Genomic DNA, 16,326 nt, shown 5'->3' with positions numbered 1-16,326 from the left:
ATATTTAAACATGTTCTTTAATGACTTTCTGGGCCGTCAAGTTTCATTCCCTCTGGCAGCCTATGTAGCAGTGATCCACCTCTCAGATTTAATCAAAAATATCTTCATTTGTGTTCCGAAGATGAACGAAGGTCTTACGGGGTTGGTACAGCATGGGGGTGAGTAATTAATGACTTAATTTTCATTTTTGGGGTGAACTAACCCTTTAAGTAGATTGTGTTTAACACACAAAAGAGTGATTATCAGTTCAACACACAGAGTTATAGAAATTCTACTTGATTTAAAAAAAAACTGCGCTGGTATTGGATCGGTATCCGTCGATACTCCGAATTTTTGGTATCGGATTGGATCGGTTCAGAAAAAATGGTATCGGGACATCCTTAATGTTTTCTGGTAGGCTATATCTAAGTTACCCAGGAGCTCTGTTGACATAGGCTTAGCTTGATGAATGGAGTCGTTGAACACAGCAGGTGAGAACGCAACGTTAGCCAGCTAGCTAAAGCTCCGGTGGAAAATTATTAGCTAACGCTACGGAGGCCAAAATATTTTTGACTCATGGCTGAAGTTAATTTTCTCCAGCTCTCCCCAGGTTGGCAAAAAATGCATCTCAAAATGCATCAGATTGATGCTTTAAAATATGGAATATTTAAAATTTTCTTCCGGGCGAGCATGCCCCCGAACCCCCGTACAGGGGGAATATCCTTGTCACCTTTTTCAACCCTGACCCGTTTTCATGCCTGCGTGATGTTCTTACCTGTCTGCCTCTTTCAGGACTAGTAACATACAGTGGGACACTGTATACTCAAGTTACATAAAACAAAAGAAACGAATACAAGAAGAATGTACACATGCCCTAAAATCAAGCAACACACAAACAAAAGGGTTACAACCACAACAACAGGGTAACTGATACAAGGTATAAACAAACAGCCGCGTGGGGGAGAAAGAAACGTCTGGCGTTGTCTTTTATCCGAGGTGGTCTTTTCCCATTGGTGACAGATAGGATTGATGATGTCAGCTCTGATGATGATTGATAGATTACTGAACAAATCACGGGTATCTGAGAAGTGGAAGTAAACAAGAGAAGCGGGGAGAGAAACAAAAAAACACACGAACGCAATACAGGGACGTAACGTGTAAATGTGTTTTATTTTAAATTGGCTACTTTATTATTCCAATATCCAAATTTGATACTAAATCCCACAGGGAAAAGGGCTTAAATTTTTGACATGCTGTCTTTGCATCTGAATATTGCACATTTTAAACACGACATCTATTAGCGGATAAGCCCCAGGGCCCCGAAATCGCTCACTCTGCTGTGTCGGGGCCCCCCTGATCGACGTACCGGAAGGGCCCGAGCCTAGGGCCTGAAAAAGGTTGTTTTTTTTTTAATCATTTTTGATTCATCTCTGTCTGCAATTGAGGTCAATGGCTTAGAAATGTCTTGGGCACTTAGAAACAGGCCCATTTTCAGCCAGACACTCATCCGGACTTGAAACGCTTGGCAAACGGCTAGGGCCCTCAAACTCTGGGGCCCGATTCAGGGGAACTAGACATCGGAACTCGCCGAGTTTCGGGCTCCTACGACCTTCCGTCTCCTTGCGGACGCGTGTTCTGGTTTTTTTTTTTTTACCTCTTTGACCCCTGTCAGTTTATGTCATTTTTGTATGGGGCCTCATTCGTTCTAAATAAAGAAAACGTGTATTAAACCACCTCTAGTGTACTTAGCACACTCAACTGGACATGATCCACTAATTTTCGAGTAATTTCAATGCTTAAAAAAAAGGAAAAAAGGCTATGGAAACTAAAAACAATTAAATGAATACAAATTAATACATTTCCGTTCCTTTGTAATTTCCATTGAAATTCAGACACCAAATATCAAAACTAGATACTATAATCGTTCAAATGATATATAGATTGTAAATTTTACTTCAGGTTTAGAATAAGATATATTCGTTTTAAATGTAAAACGGCCACATTTTTGCTGTGACCTTCCGGGACCTTGTTCAGTGTAAAATACAAAACATGAGTGCACAGAAAATGTTGATCAATGATGTGCACTTGACTTGACAAATGTTGGAGCCAAAAACCTGCATATGATGGTTAAAAAAAGGTGAACGAGAAGAAAAGAAAAATGCATAAAATACATTTTAAAACAAGGTTATCTGTTGAATTTTGTTTTTCTAACACATACGTGAGGAGTGTGACGTCATATTGTGACCGTTGCAGTGCATAGAAAGAATTCGCAACGAAAATGATTATTACATTATCAAATTCCTAAATCTTACACCATTTCAACATGATTAAAAATACATACTCTACTGAGTGATCTAATCTTTTTTGATTATCGTAGAATACACTTGTTTGTTCACCTTTAGTTCACAGTTTGAACATTGTTGTTTCCATTCATTTATTTTCAAGATCTGAGGTGAATTCGCCTATCCATTGTTGCTTTCAGTAGGCTGTCTATAAAGGTCACGAAAAATGATATTTAAACTCACATTAAATTGTTTTTACATTAATTCGAGCACATAATCTGCACCTAAGATTATCATTAGCCCCTTTCACATTTACTGTCTTTACTGGTAACGGATCATGTGTGAACAGGACCTTTACAAATATACCGGTAAATTGGTCATTTTGAACGAATCTTTACTATGACTCAGTCAGTTTTTTTAACATGCTGCGTTTATATGCTACGTCAAATTATAGCTTTTTTATTTCTTTCGATTTATAATTTTTTTGAATTTCTGACATGATGGTTCTTTTCCATTTGAATGTGGTACTAAAGAGTTGGTAATGCTTTAAACTTTATATCGCTTTGATAAAGCGATATAATCACTTTGATAAAGCCTAATCACTGTATAGCCTAATAACAACATGCAGTTACGTGACATAAAACTGAACGTCACGAGAGAGAGATGAACTAATCAATTCTGTATCCGTACTACAGACTGCATAGCTCAGTTTCTGAAGATGTCACGGGATGAACGAACGACTCAGATCAGGAGGAGAAGTAAACTAACAGACTGCAAAGCCTGAAGACCCAGATAAATTAATTAATCGCTTCACTTTTCCTTGCATTGCAATTTTTGTCTTATTCTAAATATGATCAACATTTAATGTGTTTGTGGAGTATGGTTAGCCTTCGCGGTTTTATTCTCGCTGCAAGGCAGTCTGGATTCCATGGTCCAGATTTCGCCTCAGCGAGGAGACCAATCACAGAACGGGGAGGAAGCAGCAAGACGATGATGACGTCTATGCGACGCGCCGAAGCAGTTTGTTTATACCTATGGATCCAACATGGCAGCAGACGCGAAGTTACCTTTCGATGCAGCCTTAGATATTGTTCTAAGTAGTTTAGTTAAATCTGTTACCCATCGTCTTCTTCCTCGTCTAATTTCTGTTGCTCTACATACGTCATCTGGTATAATTGAAACGATTGGCTATGAGCTACGTACAGGCGCATTTGATAGACATTCGTAGCACCCAATAAACGGCTCTGGGCATTCGTAAACCACGCCTCAAATACGAGAAAATGAACGTGGTTCCCAGACCCACGTCTCAATATGACGAGGTCTGACGTTAGCCAGGCTAACATTTTAAATACATTCTGCTGAAATTAACAAAATGACTCGAAAAAAGATTTGTTCATTTTGATGAACGAGATTCAAAGATCCGAGTCAGTAAAATGATCTGAACTTCCCACTACTACAATACTGGTTTAAACCACAACACTACCAAAGTGTTTACTTTATTATTAATACTAAAAGAAATCTTGGTAGCAGATCCTCGATCCAAGCACAGACTCAACATTCACCACAATGCAACACCCCAAAAATAGTAAAATAACTGAAACTTTTAAATACCAACATAATAGAACATTAAATGAGGGCTTGAGACGAAGAACTATATAAGTCCATATTTTCAAATTTTGAATAATAACATTTTTTTAATTTGGACTCTGAACATTATATTATTAATATTTTTTTGACTTGAAGATAGACAACAAAAGCTTCACAATTCTAATGAGATAAGATTTTTTTGTATCAATCTTAAAAATAAAAAGTTAGAGTAATTTACGTTTCTGGAATGTGGAAGAACAGTATATGTCCAGTTAATGTGGAATAACAGTATAAGTCCAATTAATCATATCACTTTAAACCACTGGAGATTTGATTCCTTTATCTTAGTTTTAATACAGTAAAATAACCTTAAAGAAGATATTAAGCATTTCTTTCTTTCAATTTCTTTTATTTTGCCAACGTTAATCACAGAACAAAAACACAGACAATACGTAAGGGTTAATGCCCGACGAGGTGTCCATTGTCAGGTTTTAATGGAAGACAGCGAGGCGTGAACCGGCCGACGCGCAGCGGAGGACGGTTGCCTCCGCCGAAGTCCATTAAAACCTGACAATGGACACCTCGGAGGGCATTAACCCGCTTATACCATGGTCACTTGCCAAATAAAACATTTTTAAAACATTAGTTTATATTTTAATTAGGTTAAATCTAGTTTTTACAAAGCAACCGGAGATATTTATAGTCCGCTCAGCTTGTAGAACCCTTCAGGTTCAAAAATGCATTTTTTAACTAATGAAACACAAAGGTAGGCATAGTTATTTTTTTATTACACATAAAACAATTAATCAAACAACAATCAAAAAAAAAAAAAAATTAGTTCTGCGCTCCAGCGATTTGCGCTTATAGAGGGCAATAAATTAATCAGATCAAAGAGAGGGTCATTTGCCTACATGCTAGCTTTTTTATTTACAATTAATTTCAACGTTTCCATTTATAGTGCAATTTGAAAAAGTCGGCCAGTCAGACATAGGGGCCTTTGAAGGAGGATCCACAAAAGCTGGGTACTGCCCATGATGGGCACTTGATGCAGACAGTACGTTGCTCCAGCTTCGTCTCTCACGGACTGACGGAGCCCAGTAAGCCTGCAGACTGCTCTCGCATCGATGGCCTGTCACCGACATTATTTGACGGCTCTCCAGTCCAGCATCGGAGAGTCGACCTACAGCGGTGCTTCGGAGGCTGTGGTTAGTGTAGACCTTCGAAAGACCCATCACCTATGATAATACGATGATGATAATAGTTATAATTATAATAAAAGTAGGTCTACTAGGCCTAATAATACATTTATATTGACATAAATTGTAAATACATCTTCGCTGATCTTTTTCATCATGTTCCCGAGGTAGTGGATACCCATCGGCTCCCGGCTGTACCACACTTCGGAAGCGGATGTCACGGTGCGCTTCGGATGGTGGTAGAAAGCTTTTGCGTCAGATGGACATTTGGACACATAGGACGTGAAACTTTTTACCGGACACAGCGGATCCCCGGGTCTGGCAAACATAAAACCTCGGAAGTTTTCCTTATCTGGGTCATTCGGATCGTTGTGGTTTTTGGTGTGCGGATTGTAAGCCAGGGTGACAAACTCAACCCCATCCTCGTCTCTCTGAACTTTAAAAGACTGCATGGAGAGCTCCTGGTTGCCCTCCCTGCCACGCCGAGCCAAACACAGCTGGATGTCAAACCAGACTTTTCTGACCAGGCCAAGGGGCGTATCGGGAGACAGTACAGGTGAAATCTTTATGATTTCAAGATCAGACTCAGAAATACGTGGATGGTGAACGCTGGTATCTTTACCGCTTTTTCTGTAACGCTTAATTATTGCTTTAAACAGAGCATTACAGGTCATGAATCTGATGTCAGTTATAATATTGAATTCCCTTATATGGCGGTTGATACCGGCTCTCAGGCTCCTTAGGCTTGAAACGCTGTACTCTCCTCCTGCCCTGGTTGTCTGGACAGCTGCGTAAAACTCCCGCAGGGTCTCATTCAGAGCAGCAGCGGTGTAATTTTCAAAGCTGGAGTCCATTTCTTTTTGAACAATAAAGTCTCTGAGTGTATTTACTGCCCATTTTGTATTTTTTTTCGTGTTGATCTCATCTTTTTCGTCTTCTATTTGATTCAATTCTCCCGGTGTTATCTCTTTGTGTCGTTTCTCCATTTTATTTACATTTTTTCTAACGTCAAAGTTGTCATATTCTCCATAAATGTTAAAAGAAATAACGAAGTCGCTCATTGTTGTATTAGTAGGCTGGCTATGTAATATCTAACTAACGTTAGACGTTTGTTTTGATAGAGCAAATTGTTAACGGATACTTTAACTGCATGTTGCTATGGTTACTCACAGCTGTTGTAGGCAGCGCATTTATTTATTAATTTCGAATGGTAAACAGGCAGTTTCACCAGAACTACTTTACTAGGTGTCCTCTATCACTTTTTAACGGACACCCTGCAGCCAATCAGAATCGAGTATTCACCCAGACCATGGTATAAAGTACGAACAATGAACAATAAATAGGCCTACTTATAGTACAGAAAACAAACGTCAGTACAAACAATAAATACAATCAACAATACATACAAACAATAAACAACAGTAATAGCTGTAAACAATACATATTTACAATACAGACATACATCATCATCATTCCATGCTATGGTTCCATGTGCTAGTTTACCATTTTATAATACATTTCATAAATCACCCCATTCATTCATTTACTAAATAAATAACTATATATTCCTATTATACAACATAAGATAAGGCATGCAAGATAAGCTACAACTACAATTATGATTAATTTTACACAATATACCCCACCTTACTCTGCAGATGACCTACACATACCAGGCTACTCTCCGCATTCTAATGTCCCATAAAATGCTTGGGCCTCCGCTGGCATGTAGGCTAGCATTTTCATAAGATCCCGGTGCTTCTCCTTCTTGACGGGCAGAGGGTCCTCATAAGCACGAGCATACGTGGTGGAGAACAAGGGAGCTGGAGGTGGTTGATTCTTCCTCTGTTTGGTGATCAGCCAGGTCTTCCATCCCTCGTAGAGGCTGTGGCTCCCTTTTGTGTGGACACACCATGGATCAGCAGCTAAAATCATGATTCAACAAGAAATTCAATAAAGATTCTTCTTTCACGCACATATCCCCAACACTGTTAATCTCAGAAAACCAACTCTTTAGTTTTTTACCTGTCACTTTCAACCACATCATGGATGTGATTAGCAAGCCAGGTGGACGCTTTAATGTTGCATCAGGGAGCTGCCTGAAGTCCGGACATTTCATCTCAATGACTTTGAATGGATGCTGCTGCCTGGCTCCACGGATCATCTCGGCGACATTGCTGGGGGTGTGGAGTGTGGACACCTTACGCCTCTTGTCCAGCGTGGCAAAGGAACGGTCACAGGGAAGGAAGGAGTGACCAGACACCATGAACTTCTGGTCTATCTGACTTAAGTACCCTCTAGATACGAGCAGGGCCATGAGGTTTAGGACTCGCCAGTTGTTGTTCTGTCCACAGCATCGGTCACTATAGATGACGAGCTTCCGTTCCTTTGCCTGGACTAGGGGAGCGAAAGATGTTTCTGCCCACTTCAAAAGACAGCTTGCCACCTCGATGGAACTTGCCACCTGCCGTTGATAGTACACGTTGGAGTGTGTCAGGTTTGGTGTGAACACTACCCCCTGCATGTCGATACAAATGACATGGCAGTCATCATTGGCTTTGGCCCACTCTGTATCAGCCTGCAACTGGGTGTACGCTTTTTCAGCTTTCCGGTGGTGAAGCTCACTCTCGGCTGCGATCTTCAACCTTTCTCCATCTGTTGTAGCAGCTGTTAATTTTGAGAACAGGGCGTCACATTTTACACAATTGTCACTTCTTGGCTGCCCAAAACTGAGGTTCTGCTGCTTGAAGAGGTCCCTATAGAGCCAGAACTTTGCAGTGGATGTTGGATTGTGTTCCTTGTACAGGCGGAACATGTGGAGCAGGTTTAAATCAGGGCTCAGGTACTCCCTCTCCACATCTCCCTTCATCCGTGAGTAGTGGTTCGGTTGGCGTGGGAAGCTCAAGATATGCTCTCTTATCCCCTCTCTCACTGCAGGATGAATGCTATGAGGCCTAAAAAATAAACAACACAACTCATGAACAAGGTAAATATAATAAACTATGCTGGTCTGTTTTGCACAATTGCATTGTTTCTGTGACCATAAATGTATAATTCTAAACATTTCTCTAAACTATAGGATTTTGTTTTTCACATACAGTCATTAAAGGGATACTTCAGGATTTAGCATTAAGCTTTGTATCATTAGAAAAGTCGGTGGACTTTTTCCTTGTTTTTGCTCTTCTCTCCGGTTCACATATGGTTTCCCAGCATCCCTCAAAGACTTCCTTGCTCTGTACTTCCATTCATTCATATTCGCTCTCCTTTTTTTGCCGAGGTTTTGCCTTTTAATGTCCGCAGCGGACATGAAAGCACCCGGCGTCTCCATTTTTCATTAGTGGACATAAACGTTTTTTCCGCGTGAGACTATTTTAAAATTTAAAATACAGAGTTTTGGTCGTGCGAACACACCCCAAAGTGATTCTGTATACAATGTGGCACACATACATTCAAGTCACATGGTTATCTCAATTTTTTTTTTTTTGGACTTATACGGTTGATCGTCGCATGAACACAATTGTGAAACATGTTCTTTCGATCAATTCTTGACCATTAAAGCATGTTTTAGTACAGGGGTTCTCAACCTTTTGTAAGCTTGGTCCCCCCAAAGCTGGTTCATTGCATTTCGGGCCCCACTGCCCCCCGCCCAAAACCCCACACCCCACACCCCCTTACATAGATAGATAGATAGATAGATAGATAGATAGATAGATAGATAGATAGATAGATAGATAGCCCTAGGCTATTAATTTTATTATTACTATTATTATTATCATCAGTAGCGGTAGGTAGGCCTATTATCATTACTAGGCTATTGTTATAATTGGCAGTAGCACCAGACTTATAATGTGAACTTGCAGGCATTATTATTATTATTATTATGAGTAGTAGTAGGCCTATCATCATTACTAGGCTATTACTATATAATTATATGAGGTTACATGCTTTATTGTTGTTGTTATTACTATTATTATTATCATCATCAGTAGGCCTATTATCATTACTAGGCTATTGCTATAATCGGGAATTGGCACCAGACCTCTGATATAAATTTATGCTTTATTATTGTTTTTATTACTAGGCCTAATAGTAGGCATCATCTGCATTTTGTACAAAGCTTGCAGGTAATGTTAATGTGAGACCTGAGCCTGCTTTGCCAAATATCCTCAATTCTTGGCTCAATGCTTGATAAACATAGCCTCAAATCATCCTCGATTTGTGCACGATTGCGGTATTTCGTTTTGAGTGCAGTCATTTTTGAGAATCCTGCCTCACACAAATATGTCGAAGCAAAAGGAAGGAGAATCTTCAAGGCGACGTCACAGAGTTCAGGGTATTCCTGCATCAATGCTGCCCAGAATGACGAAAGAGGGCAGGAGCTAAAGAGTTCCTTCAGCCTTCTGTCACTCTTCAGCTCAATAAGCTGTTCATGCATATCAATTGATAGCACGTTTGCTGTGCACACAAACGGATTTCGAACCCAGATCTGATTTGATTTCTGTCAAAAACCACATCACCTCCTCTCGCAGCTCATACAACCGCTGTAACACCCGTCATTGCCTGCGCACCATCCGTGCATAGGCCAACGCATCGGTCCCAAGCCAAACCATTTTCACGGATAAAAATATCAAGGACATTGAAAATTGCTTCTCCTGTAGTGTGCGACTGAAGAGGCCGGCAAAACAGGACATCCTCCTCAATCGCCTTGTCCTGCAGATACCTGACATAGGTAAGGAGCTGTGCCTGCCCAGCAATATCAGTGGATTCGTCCAGCTGCAGCGCGTAGTAAGGACTCTTTTTTTACAAACTCTATCAGCTGCTCTCTGATATCATTTGGGCATGTCTACAATTATGGCATGTCAGACTAGCGACAGCTGGCACAAGCGAACTTGGCAAGAGACTAGACTAGAGTGAATGGAGAGCTATATCGTTAGTCAATTTAAATGCAGTGATTTATTTTTGTGTGAGAGTGAGTGAACATTTACATTCACACCCCGCTCTGTAAGCCAGGGTGGGAACGGTGGCGGCCATGCGCGATTCATTTGCAGCCTGGACGCGGAGGGGTGTGTGTCTCCTCTCTGCTCTGACTGCAGGCTGGGACTGCTGCGCGAGGCTACTGAGAGACTGACCGCCTGTGAGTGCTTTTGGACGGGAGAGGGGTTCACGGCAGCACCCGCTGCTCGTTGAGCACAGTAGGCCTAACTGCAGAGTGATTCGTGCTTTTGAGTCTCCAAACACCACAAAAGTCTCCAAAAACACCAGTAAAAGTCGCTGGATTTGTCGCTTTTGACAAAAAAAAAAAAGTCGCCAGGAGGATGATTTGTTTGTGTTATAATCAGTGCTTGAAGTGGGGGAAAAAGGTGGCGGTACTCTCTTTGCATTGGCAAATCATTACATTTTTACAGTGAAAAACAAAACTTATATTGCTGTTACAACAATTTATTGTTATTTATTTATTAACAACAAATGTATTTAAACATGTTTGTCTGTGCGTGGCTGCGTGTGAGCGTTTCACAAAAACTAAAGGAAAGCTTTAACTGTAGCCTATATTCTAACTAGTTTTTTCACACACATATATATATATATATATATATATATATATATATATATATATATATATATATATATATATATATATATATATTTATATATATAAACCTCTGAAACTTCCGTTCGTCAACATTCCGTCCGGGGTTTTGACAATTGAAAGCCACCAAATGACGAATATGAAAAAATGAATACGACAGTTTCGGACTCAGTCAGGTGCAAGGACCTTAAACTTTTGAGGCTTGCGCAGCTTCTCGAGGAGAAATCAAACAAATGAGCGCCGTTTTCTAAAGTCTATGAGCGCAGCACACACAAATAAACTAAATTATATTGAAAATGTGACAATGATTACATATGACAGTTCAACAAACAAGTTAATAACAAGTCACTTACATTTTAGACGAAATAATGACTGTTTTGGTCTATTTTAGCAGCGAAAATATGAATCCAAACAAAGATCACAGCATAGCGCATCTCACAGCAACACTCAATCGTGTTTTGAATGATTCAGTGTTGTAAGCAAATCGATTGAGTCAAAGATTCAATGACCCATTTACAAACATGTGTCTCATTCTTGATGAATCGGCTGTTTGAACGAATCGTTTGAATGAACGACTCAATGACTTGCTTAATAAAACCGCTTATCACCTGCTTATTTGCGCTCACTATCGACAAACCAATCAAATTTGTTCAAAACCTTTTTTAAATCCGTCCAAACATATTATAATTTTTATTCAGGAGTTAGGTATATACAAAACTATAACTTTTTATGACAGTAGTTTAGTGATTAAATTTTTTTTTGCAATTTTATTTATTTTTTCAGTTTTTTCCCCCTCCCATCCTATCCTACTCGCATGAATCCAGCATATTAGCCATTTCAAGGTAAGGAATACACAATATTAGTGCATCAACATTAACTGTTAAACATTACTAGTAATAATTATTATTATGTGTGTGTGTGTGTAGCCATGAAAGTTAAGTGTCGCTGGTGTCATATTTGTGCAAAGGAGAACTTGGAAAACATCATTCCGGATCATCTTGAGGTTAGGATTAGGTATAAGTCAAGGGACAGGAAGCACGGCTCCAGTAATAAATGATTTTGGCGCAGGTATTGAATGGTTAAGGTTAGGCTTACAGTAAGGGGTTTTTTTTGTTCGTTGTGTTGATAGGTTGATAGGTGACCTGTACTTTTTCTACTACAATGCAAGTAAAGAGATAATTGTAAGTTTTCCTTTTGAAATAATATGGTTGATTTACTAACATTATATTTAATTTATTTAAACAGCTACTTCTGCCTGAGGGGCACTGCCATTTTGTTTGCACCTACACACCATTGGAGATGGCTTTTACAGCCTGTATAAAACTTCAACTTGCCACCAGAGAGGAGGCAGAGGCCTGGTTGGAGGACTTTTAACAGTCCTCAAGAGTGACCTTGAGAGTGGACAAAACCAATCCTATTATCGAGGATACGGTTCGGTGAAACAGCTACCGAGTAAGATTTACAATAGGCAAGTTTCTTCTTTTTGTAATTGTTTAAATAGTCAGAGCTTCAATTAAGCATTTCTATGTTCAAAAGGTTGACATGAAATGCCAGCACAATACAAGGCAGACGGGCTCCTCAAAAAAAAAACACACACTGTCCTGCTGTGCTCTACCTTGTGCTGAAAAAGCACAGGCATAGCCAGAACAGGAAGTCCAGGTTGGCTATTACACGTAACAGAACAATAATTGAGAGATTAACATTAGATATTGTTTAATCCAGGTTACATGCTCATGTTTCCCTTTCATATTTTATAGATCTAGTGATACTCATATTAAGGAGGGTTTATTGTTGCATGTGACCATCAAACATCACCACAACCACGGCCTTGGCTGTTCCGAGGTCTTACAGCATCGGGATGTGGCCAGAGAGACCATGGAGAAGTTGGAGAAACTTTTTCAGAGTGGGCACTAACCCTCCTCAGCCCTAAACACCCTGAAATATGACCTCCAGGAGGAGCAGGGTGATTCATATGTGTATGCCTCTGCTGATAGGTCCATTTGTCCTGATGTACAATTCTGCTACCGGTCAGTGTCTTATTTGCTTTTTCAAAAACAAAGATCTAGTGAATAGCAGTGGTACTCAGTGGTAGGAAATGGAGTCGTCTCGATTTTGTGCACACGTGCAGCTAAAACCATAACACATTGACAGTTGATGAGCTGTTAAATAAGGCTTTGCTATACCATGTCCCCACTAGAAATATTTGTTATTTATTGCCTCTATAGCTTATACTACTCCATTTTTAAGAGGGAGTATGGAGCTTCATCAGGGGATGCCATGCTTGAAAACCTCCAGGAACGTCTGCAGGTTTACAACAAGGAACAGTGTAAAACATGTGCACGGATGGAGTCCACCGCTGACGGACAAACAGTCATCGCTTTGTGCACTCCAGTCATGAAGAAAATACACAGACTGGAGAGACACAGTGGAGAAATGCTTTTTATGGATTCATCAGGTTTGTCCTGAAGGCAACACTGGTAGCAGGGTTATGTTTTTACACATGTATGTCTTTTGTGTGTTTCATGTTGAGATAACCTCTCTTGTGTTACTAGTTAAATAGGTATATACATATTCCATGTACCCATCATATGCTCTTGACAGCAGACCTCACTAGTCTGAAAAATCATTTTGGATCTCATTTTCAGGGGACCCTAACACATTGTGGGACTGAAGTTTTTGTTTTATTTATTTATTTATTTATTTATTCTCCACAATCCCTTCTTTTTAAAAAAAAACTAATTTGACTTTAAAAACTTGTATAGCTAAATAACATTTGTTCATTTCTGTCAGGAAACTGCGACCGAATTAAAAGCCGAATATTCCTCCTGCTAACCCATTCGGCTGCAGGTGGGTTGCCACTGGGAGTGATAGTCACAACATCTGAGTCCCAAAACACCATTGCAGTGGGACTCAAGTTGCTGCAGTCTATACTACCAGGGGATGCTTTTTATGGAAGAGGAGTGCTAGGGCCAAATGTTGTCATGCTTACAATGCTTACAATGTCACTCAACTGGTCGACTTCATTTGCACCAGACTGGAGGCGTACTACATCAGGCGACTCATCGATGTAGCAAACGGAAGGACTGTGAAGCGGAAGTTCAAGTTCAACAGTGTGAGTCCTGACAGAGTAGTCAAGGTGTGTGCTAATTTTACTACCAGTGAGTTTAGAACCTAGAAGGATTAGTGAGGGGTTTTGTAACGCAATGAAGGGATCCTATTTCAGTGTCTCAATACCCTCCATTGTTTCTAGCTTTCGTTAATGTCTTACCATTTTGTGATTTACAAAAATACCTTTTTCTAATATTATTTTCAACATCTATCTCTTTTTTTATATTCTAGGAAGATGAATCAAACTACACTGTTCGCAGTGAACAAGGAGGCGTTTATCTGGTGAACATTTCGATGGGCATGTGCACCTGCCCAGCTGGCAGCAATGGGGCGCTTTGCAAACACCAACACTCTGTAATGCAGGCCTTCAAGCTGCAAGGAGGCCACCATCTTCCAGTGATATCCTTCACAGCAAAGAAGTCCTTCTATGAGATGGCCACAGGTATTAGATTGCTTGTTCTGAAAGGTAATTACCTTGTTTTTTGCAGCTTACTTGTAGAGGTGCAACTGTAGCTCAGTTGCTAGGTTGTTTAGTACCTGAAGGGTCAGCAGTTTAAATCTTCTCCTGTGTGTGACGGTGCATGTAAAACACCACACCAGTGCACTTGATTTATGATGCTGCGCATAATCATGGCTCTTTGTACCTCCTATCTTGTCTGTCCAAAAAGGAAAGCTTGACGTACCAGACAGCTGGTTTATGGGTTTGCAGTTTGAGAGGGAGAAAGACTGCCCAACAGTTCCACTCATTGCAAGTAAGTACTTTTCAGCAGGCCAACTAATTGAACAGAACAGTGTGCTGTATTTTCTGTCTTTATCCTTTTCCAATTACATGCCAGGATCTGAAATTAACATGTGTTTCTGTGAAATAGGCACCCAAGAAATAGGCACCCAAGAAATAGGCACCCAAGAAATAGGCACCCAAGCTGGAACATCCACTCCCACCCATGGCACCCAAGCTGGAACACCACAAGACGGCTCTGGAACTGAAGCATCATCTCAACGTGAGCATCTCAAAGGTCGTCTCAGATCAGTGTTTAATGACCTCGTGGAAAAGCTTCAAAATGATGAGACCTTCCAAGCCCCAATACAATCCTTTGTCTCATCCTACAAGTCCATTCTTACTGACAGCGGCCTGATTTCAGCATTGTCTACCTTTGGTAGTAACATCAGAATGCAGCCAAGAAAGGGTCTGCAAATGAGCACACAAATAGGCGTGCAGCCTACAGCTGTTGCTCGTCGTAAGACTCCGCTGGGGGGCAGATGGGCGCTCATCACTGGTAGACCTCCAAAAAGAGCCCGGAGGGAACACAACTATGGGAAGGTAAAAGAGGGGAGTGGTGCACTGCCAAGAAGACTGGCACCACACTTCCTTGCCCAGTGTGTCTCTACTTCTGTGTCCCTAGGTAGCCAACACAGCAAGAAATAAACATACTCACTCTGACACACACACACACAGACACACACACACACACACACACACACACACACACACACACACACACACACACACACACACACACACACACACACACACACACAAATTACTAATAATATAACACAATAATTACTAGTATTTTATTTATTATTATTTATTATTAACATGCACTAATATTGTCTATTACTAGCACTTATGCAATGTTAGGTTCACAATAAATAAAATCTGTCATATTTGAATCATACGTGTGGTGTTGTTTCTACAATTGGCTGACTGCGGCTTCATTCATCTGTGACAGCCTATTTAAAATGTTATGCCTGTGACTTTACTTTGGTAATAATTTGGACGTAATAGTTTAATAAAATAGTTTCTGTTGAGCAGGCAGGATACAAGTTAGGACCAACACATCACAGGGGGCCTTAATGAACTCTGTTGACTGTTCTGTTAATTTTGCTGCTGTTCTAAGCCTATTTGCTGGTTGGGAAAACTTGTAGCCTATTTGTTAGAGGTGGTTGTCAATGTTACTCCACTGCAGTGTACAATAGTCAATACATGTCTCACTGTTTTCCATACCTAGTTCCCTCTGTGTAATTGTTTGTATTATTTAATGCAGTGGTTCTCAATCCTGGTCCTTGTTTTAAACACATTTAAATAAAAAAACAGCCCAATTTTCTTTTAATTTTAAATTCTCATTCATTCTTGTGATTTTTGATTTTAAGGGCTTTTTTCTCTTACATTGTTTTCTCATTTCTGTGTATGAAATGTAATATAAATAATAGAGAACATATGAACATTGTTACATAAACACATGCATCAAAGACAGAAACTTCAAAAGCCCTCTGCTACATTATACAAGTAGGCTACAACCAGTTACACAAGCACACCCTTTTCAATATACAAAAATATCTGTCCCACCAGTTAACAAGTTATAGAGTTCTGCTTCCCACAGTTAAACAAGATAAAGCTTTTCACACATGATACAGAAACCATTACAGAAATTCTATTGGATTTAATGGTTTTCATGGGAATTTTATTGGTTGTAATAGGAATTATAGTGGTCTCTGTGGGTCTCTACTGATATGTGTTGGGTTCTATTGGTGGGGGCAACACGATCTAAACAGGCTATGTAATTGTGAACTTGGATCTTAGTAG

At 40.0% G+C, this 16,326-nt stretch overlaps 2 protein-coding genes and 1 long non-coding RNA gene across 4 annotated transcripts; 2 read left to right on the top strand and 1 right to left on the bottom strand.

Moving 5' to 3' along the window:
• Positions 1–6,688: 6,688 nt before the first annotated feature.
• Positions 6,689–7,495, bottom strand: LOC143718506 (uncharacterized). Its single transcript, XM_077209549.1, has 2 exons — positions 7,070–7,495; positions 6,689–6,969 (listed from the first exon to the last, which is right to left on the bottom strand). The coding sequence occupies exons 1-2, from the start codon at positions 7,359–7,361 to the stop codon at positions 6,722–6,724; spliced, it is 540 nt and encodes a 179-aa protein (XP_077065664.1). The 5' UTR covers positions 7,362–7,495; the 3' UTR covers positions 6,689–6,721.
• A 3,951-nt stretch (positions 7,496–11,446) lies between these two features.
• Positions 11,447–13,609, top strand: LOC143718596 (uncharacterized). Of its 2 annotated transcripts, none has more exons than XR_013196453.1 (5): positions 11,447–11,473; positions 11,877–12,083; positions 12,168–12,290; positions 12,474–13,086; positions 13,422–13,609. It is a non-coding gene; the product is annotated as an uncharacterized LOC143718596 (long non-coding RNA). The 2 variants fall into 2 exon arrangements; XR_013196452.1 differs by having other exon boundaries at positions 12,389–13,086.
• Positions 13,610–13,626: 17 nt separating this feature from the next.
• LOC143718595 (uncharacterized) lies at positions 13,627–15,236 on the top strand. Its single transcript, XM_077209611.1, has 4 exons — positions 13,627–13,767; positions 13,971–14,181; positions 14,408–14,491; positions 14,639–15,236. The coding sequence occupies exons 2-4, from the start codon at positions 14,034–14,036 to the stop codon at positions 15,163–15,165; spliced, it is 759 nt and encodes a 252-aa protein (XP_077065726.1). The 5' UTR covers positions 13,627–13,767; positions 13,971–14,033; the 3' UTR covers positions 15,166–15,236.
• Positions 15,237–16,326: the final 1,090 nt, after the last annotated feature.

Source organism: Siphateles boraxobius, unplaced genomic scaffold, assembly GCF_051911475.1.
Source record: "Siphateles boraxobius isolate OS27281-9 unplaced genomic scaffold, OSU_SipBor_1 61, whole genome shotgun sequence".
Lineage (NCBI taxonomy): Eukaryota > Metazoa > Chordata > Actinopteri > Cypriniformes > Leuciscidae > Siphateles > Siphateles boraxobius.
Note: the sequence above shows the minus strand (reverse complement) of the source record. Positions and strands in the feature narration are given on the sequence as shown.

Excerpts from the sequence above, each read along its gene's own strand:
- LOC143718595 (XM_077209611.1), top strand. The coding sequence starts at position 14,034 with ATGGGCATGTGCACCTGCCCAGCTGGCAGCAATGGGGCGCTTTGCAAA. Across the intron at positions 14,182-14,407 it reads CTTCTATGAGATGGCCACAG|GAAAGCTTGACGTACCAGAC; the intron begins GTATTAGATTGC and ends CTGTCCAAAAAG. Across the intron at positions 14,492-14,638 it reads AACAGTTCCACTCATTGCAA|GCACCCAAGAAATAGGCACC; the intron begins GTAAGTACTTTT and ends CCCAAGAAATAG.
- LOC143718506 (XM_077209549.1), bottom strand. The coding sequence starts at position 7,361 with ATGGCCCTGCTCGTATCTAGAGGGTACTTAAGTCAGATAGACCAGAAG. Across the intron at positions 6,970-7,069 it reads GATGTGGTTGAAAGTGACAG|CTGCTGATCCATGGTGTGTC; the intron begins GTAAAAAACTAA and ends TCATGATTTTAG.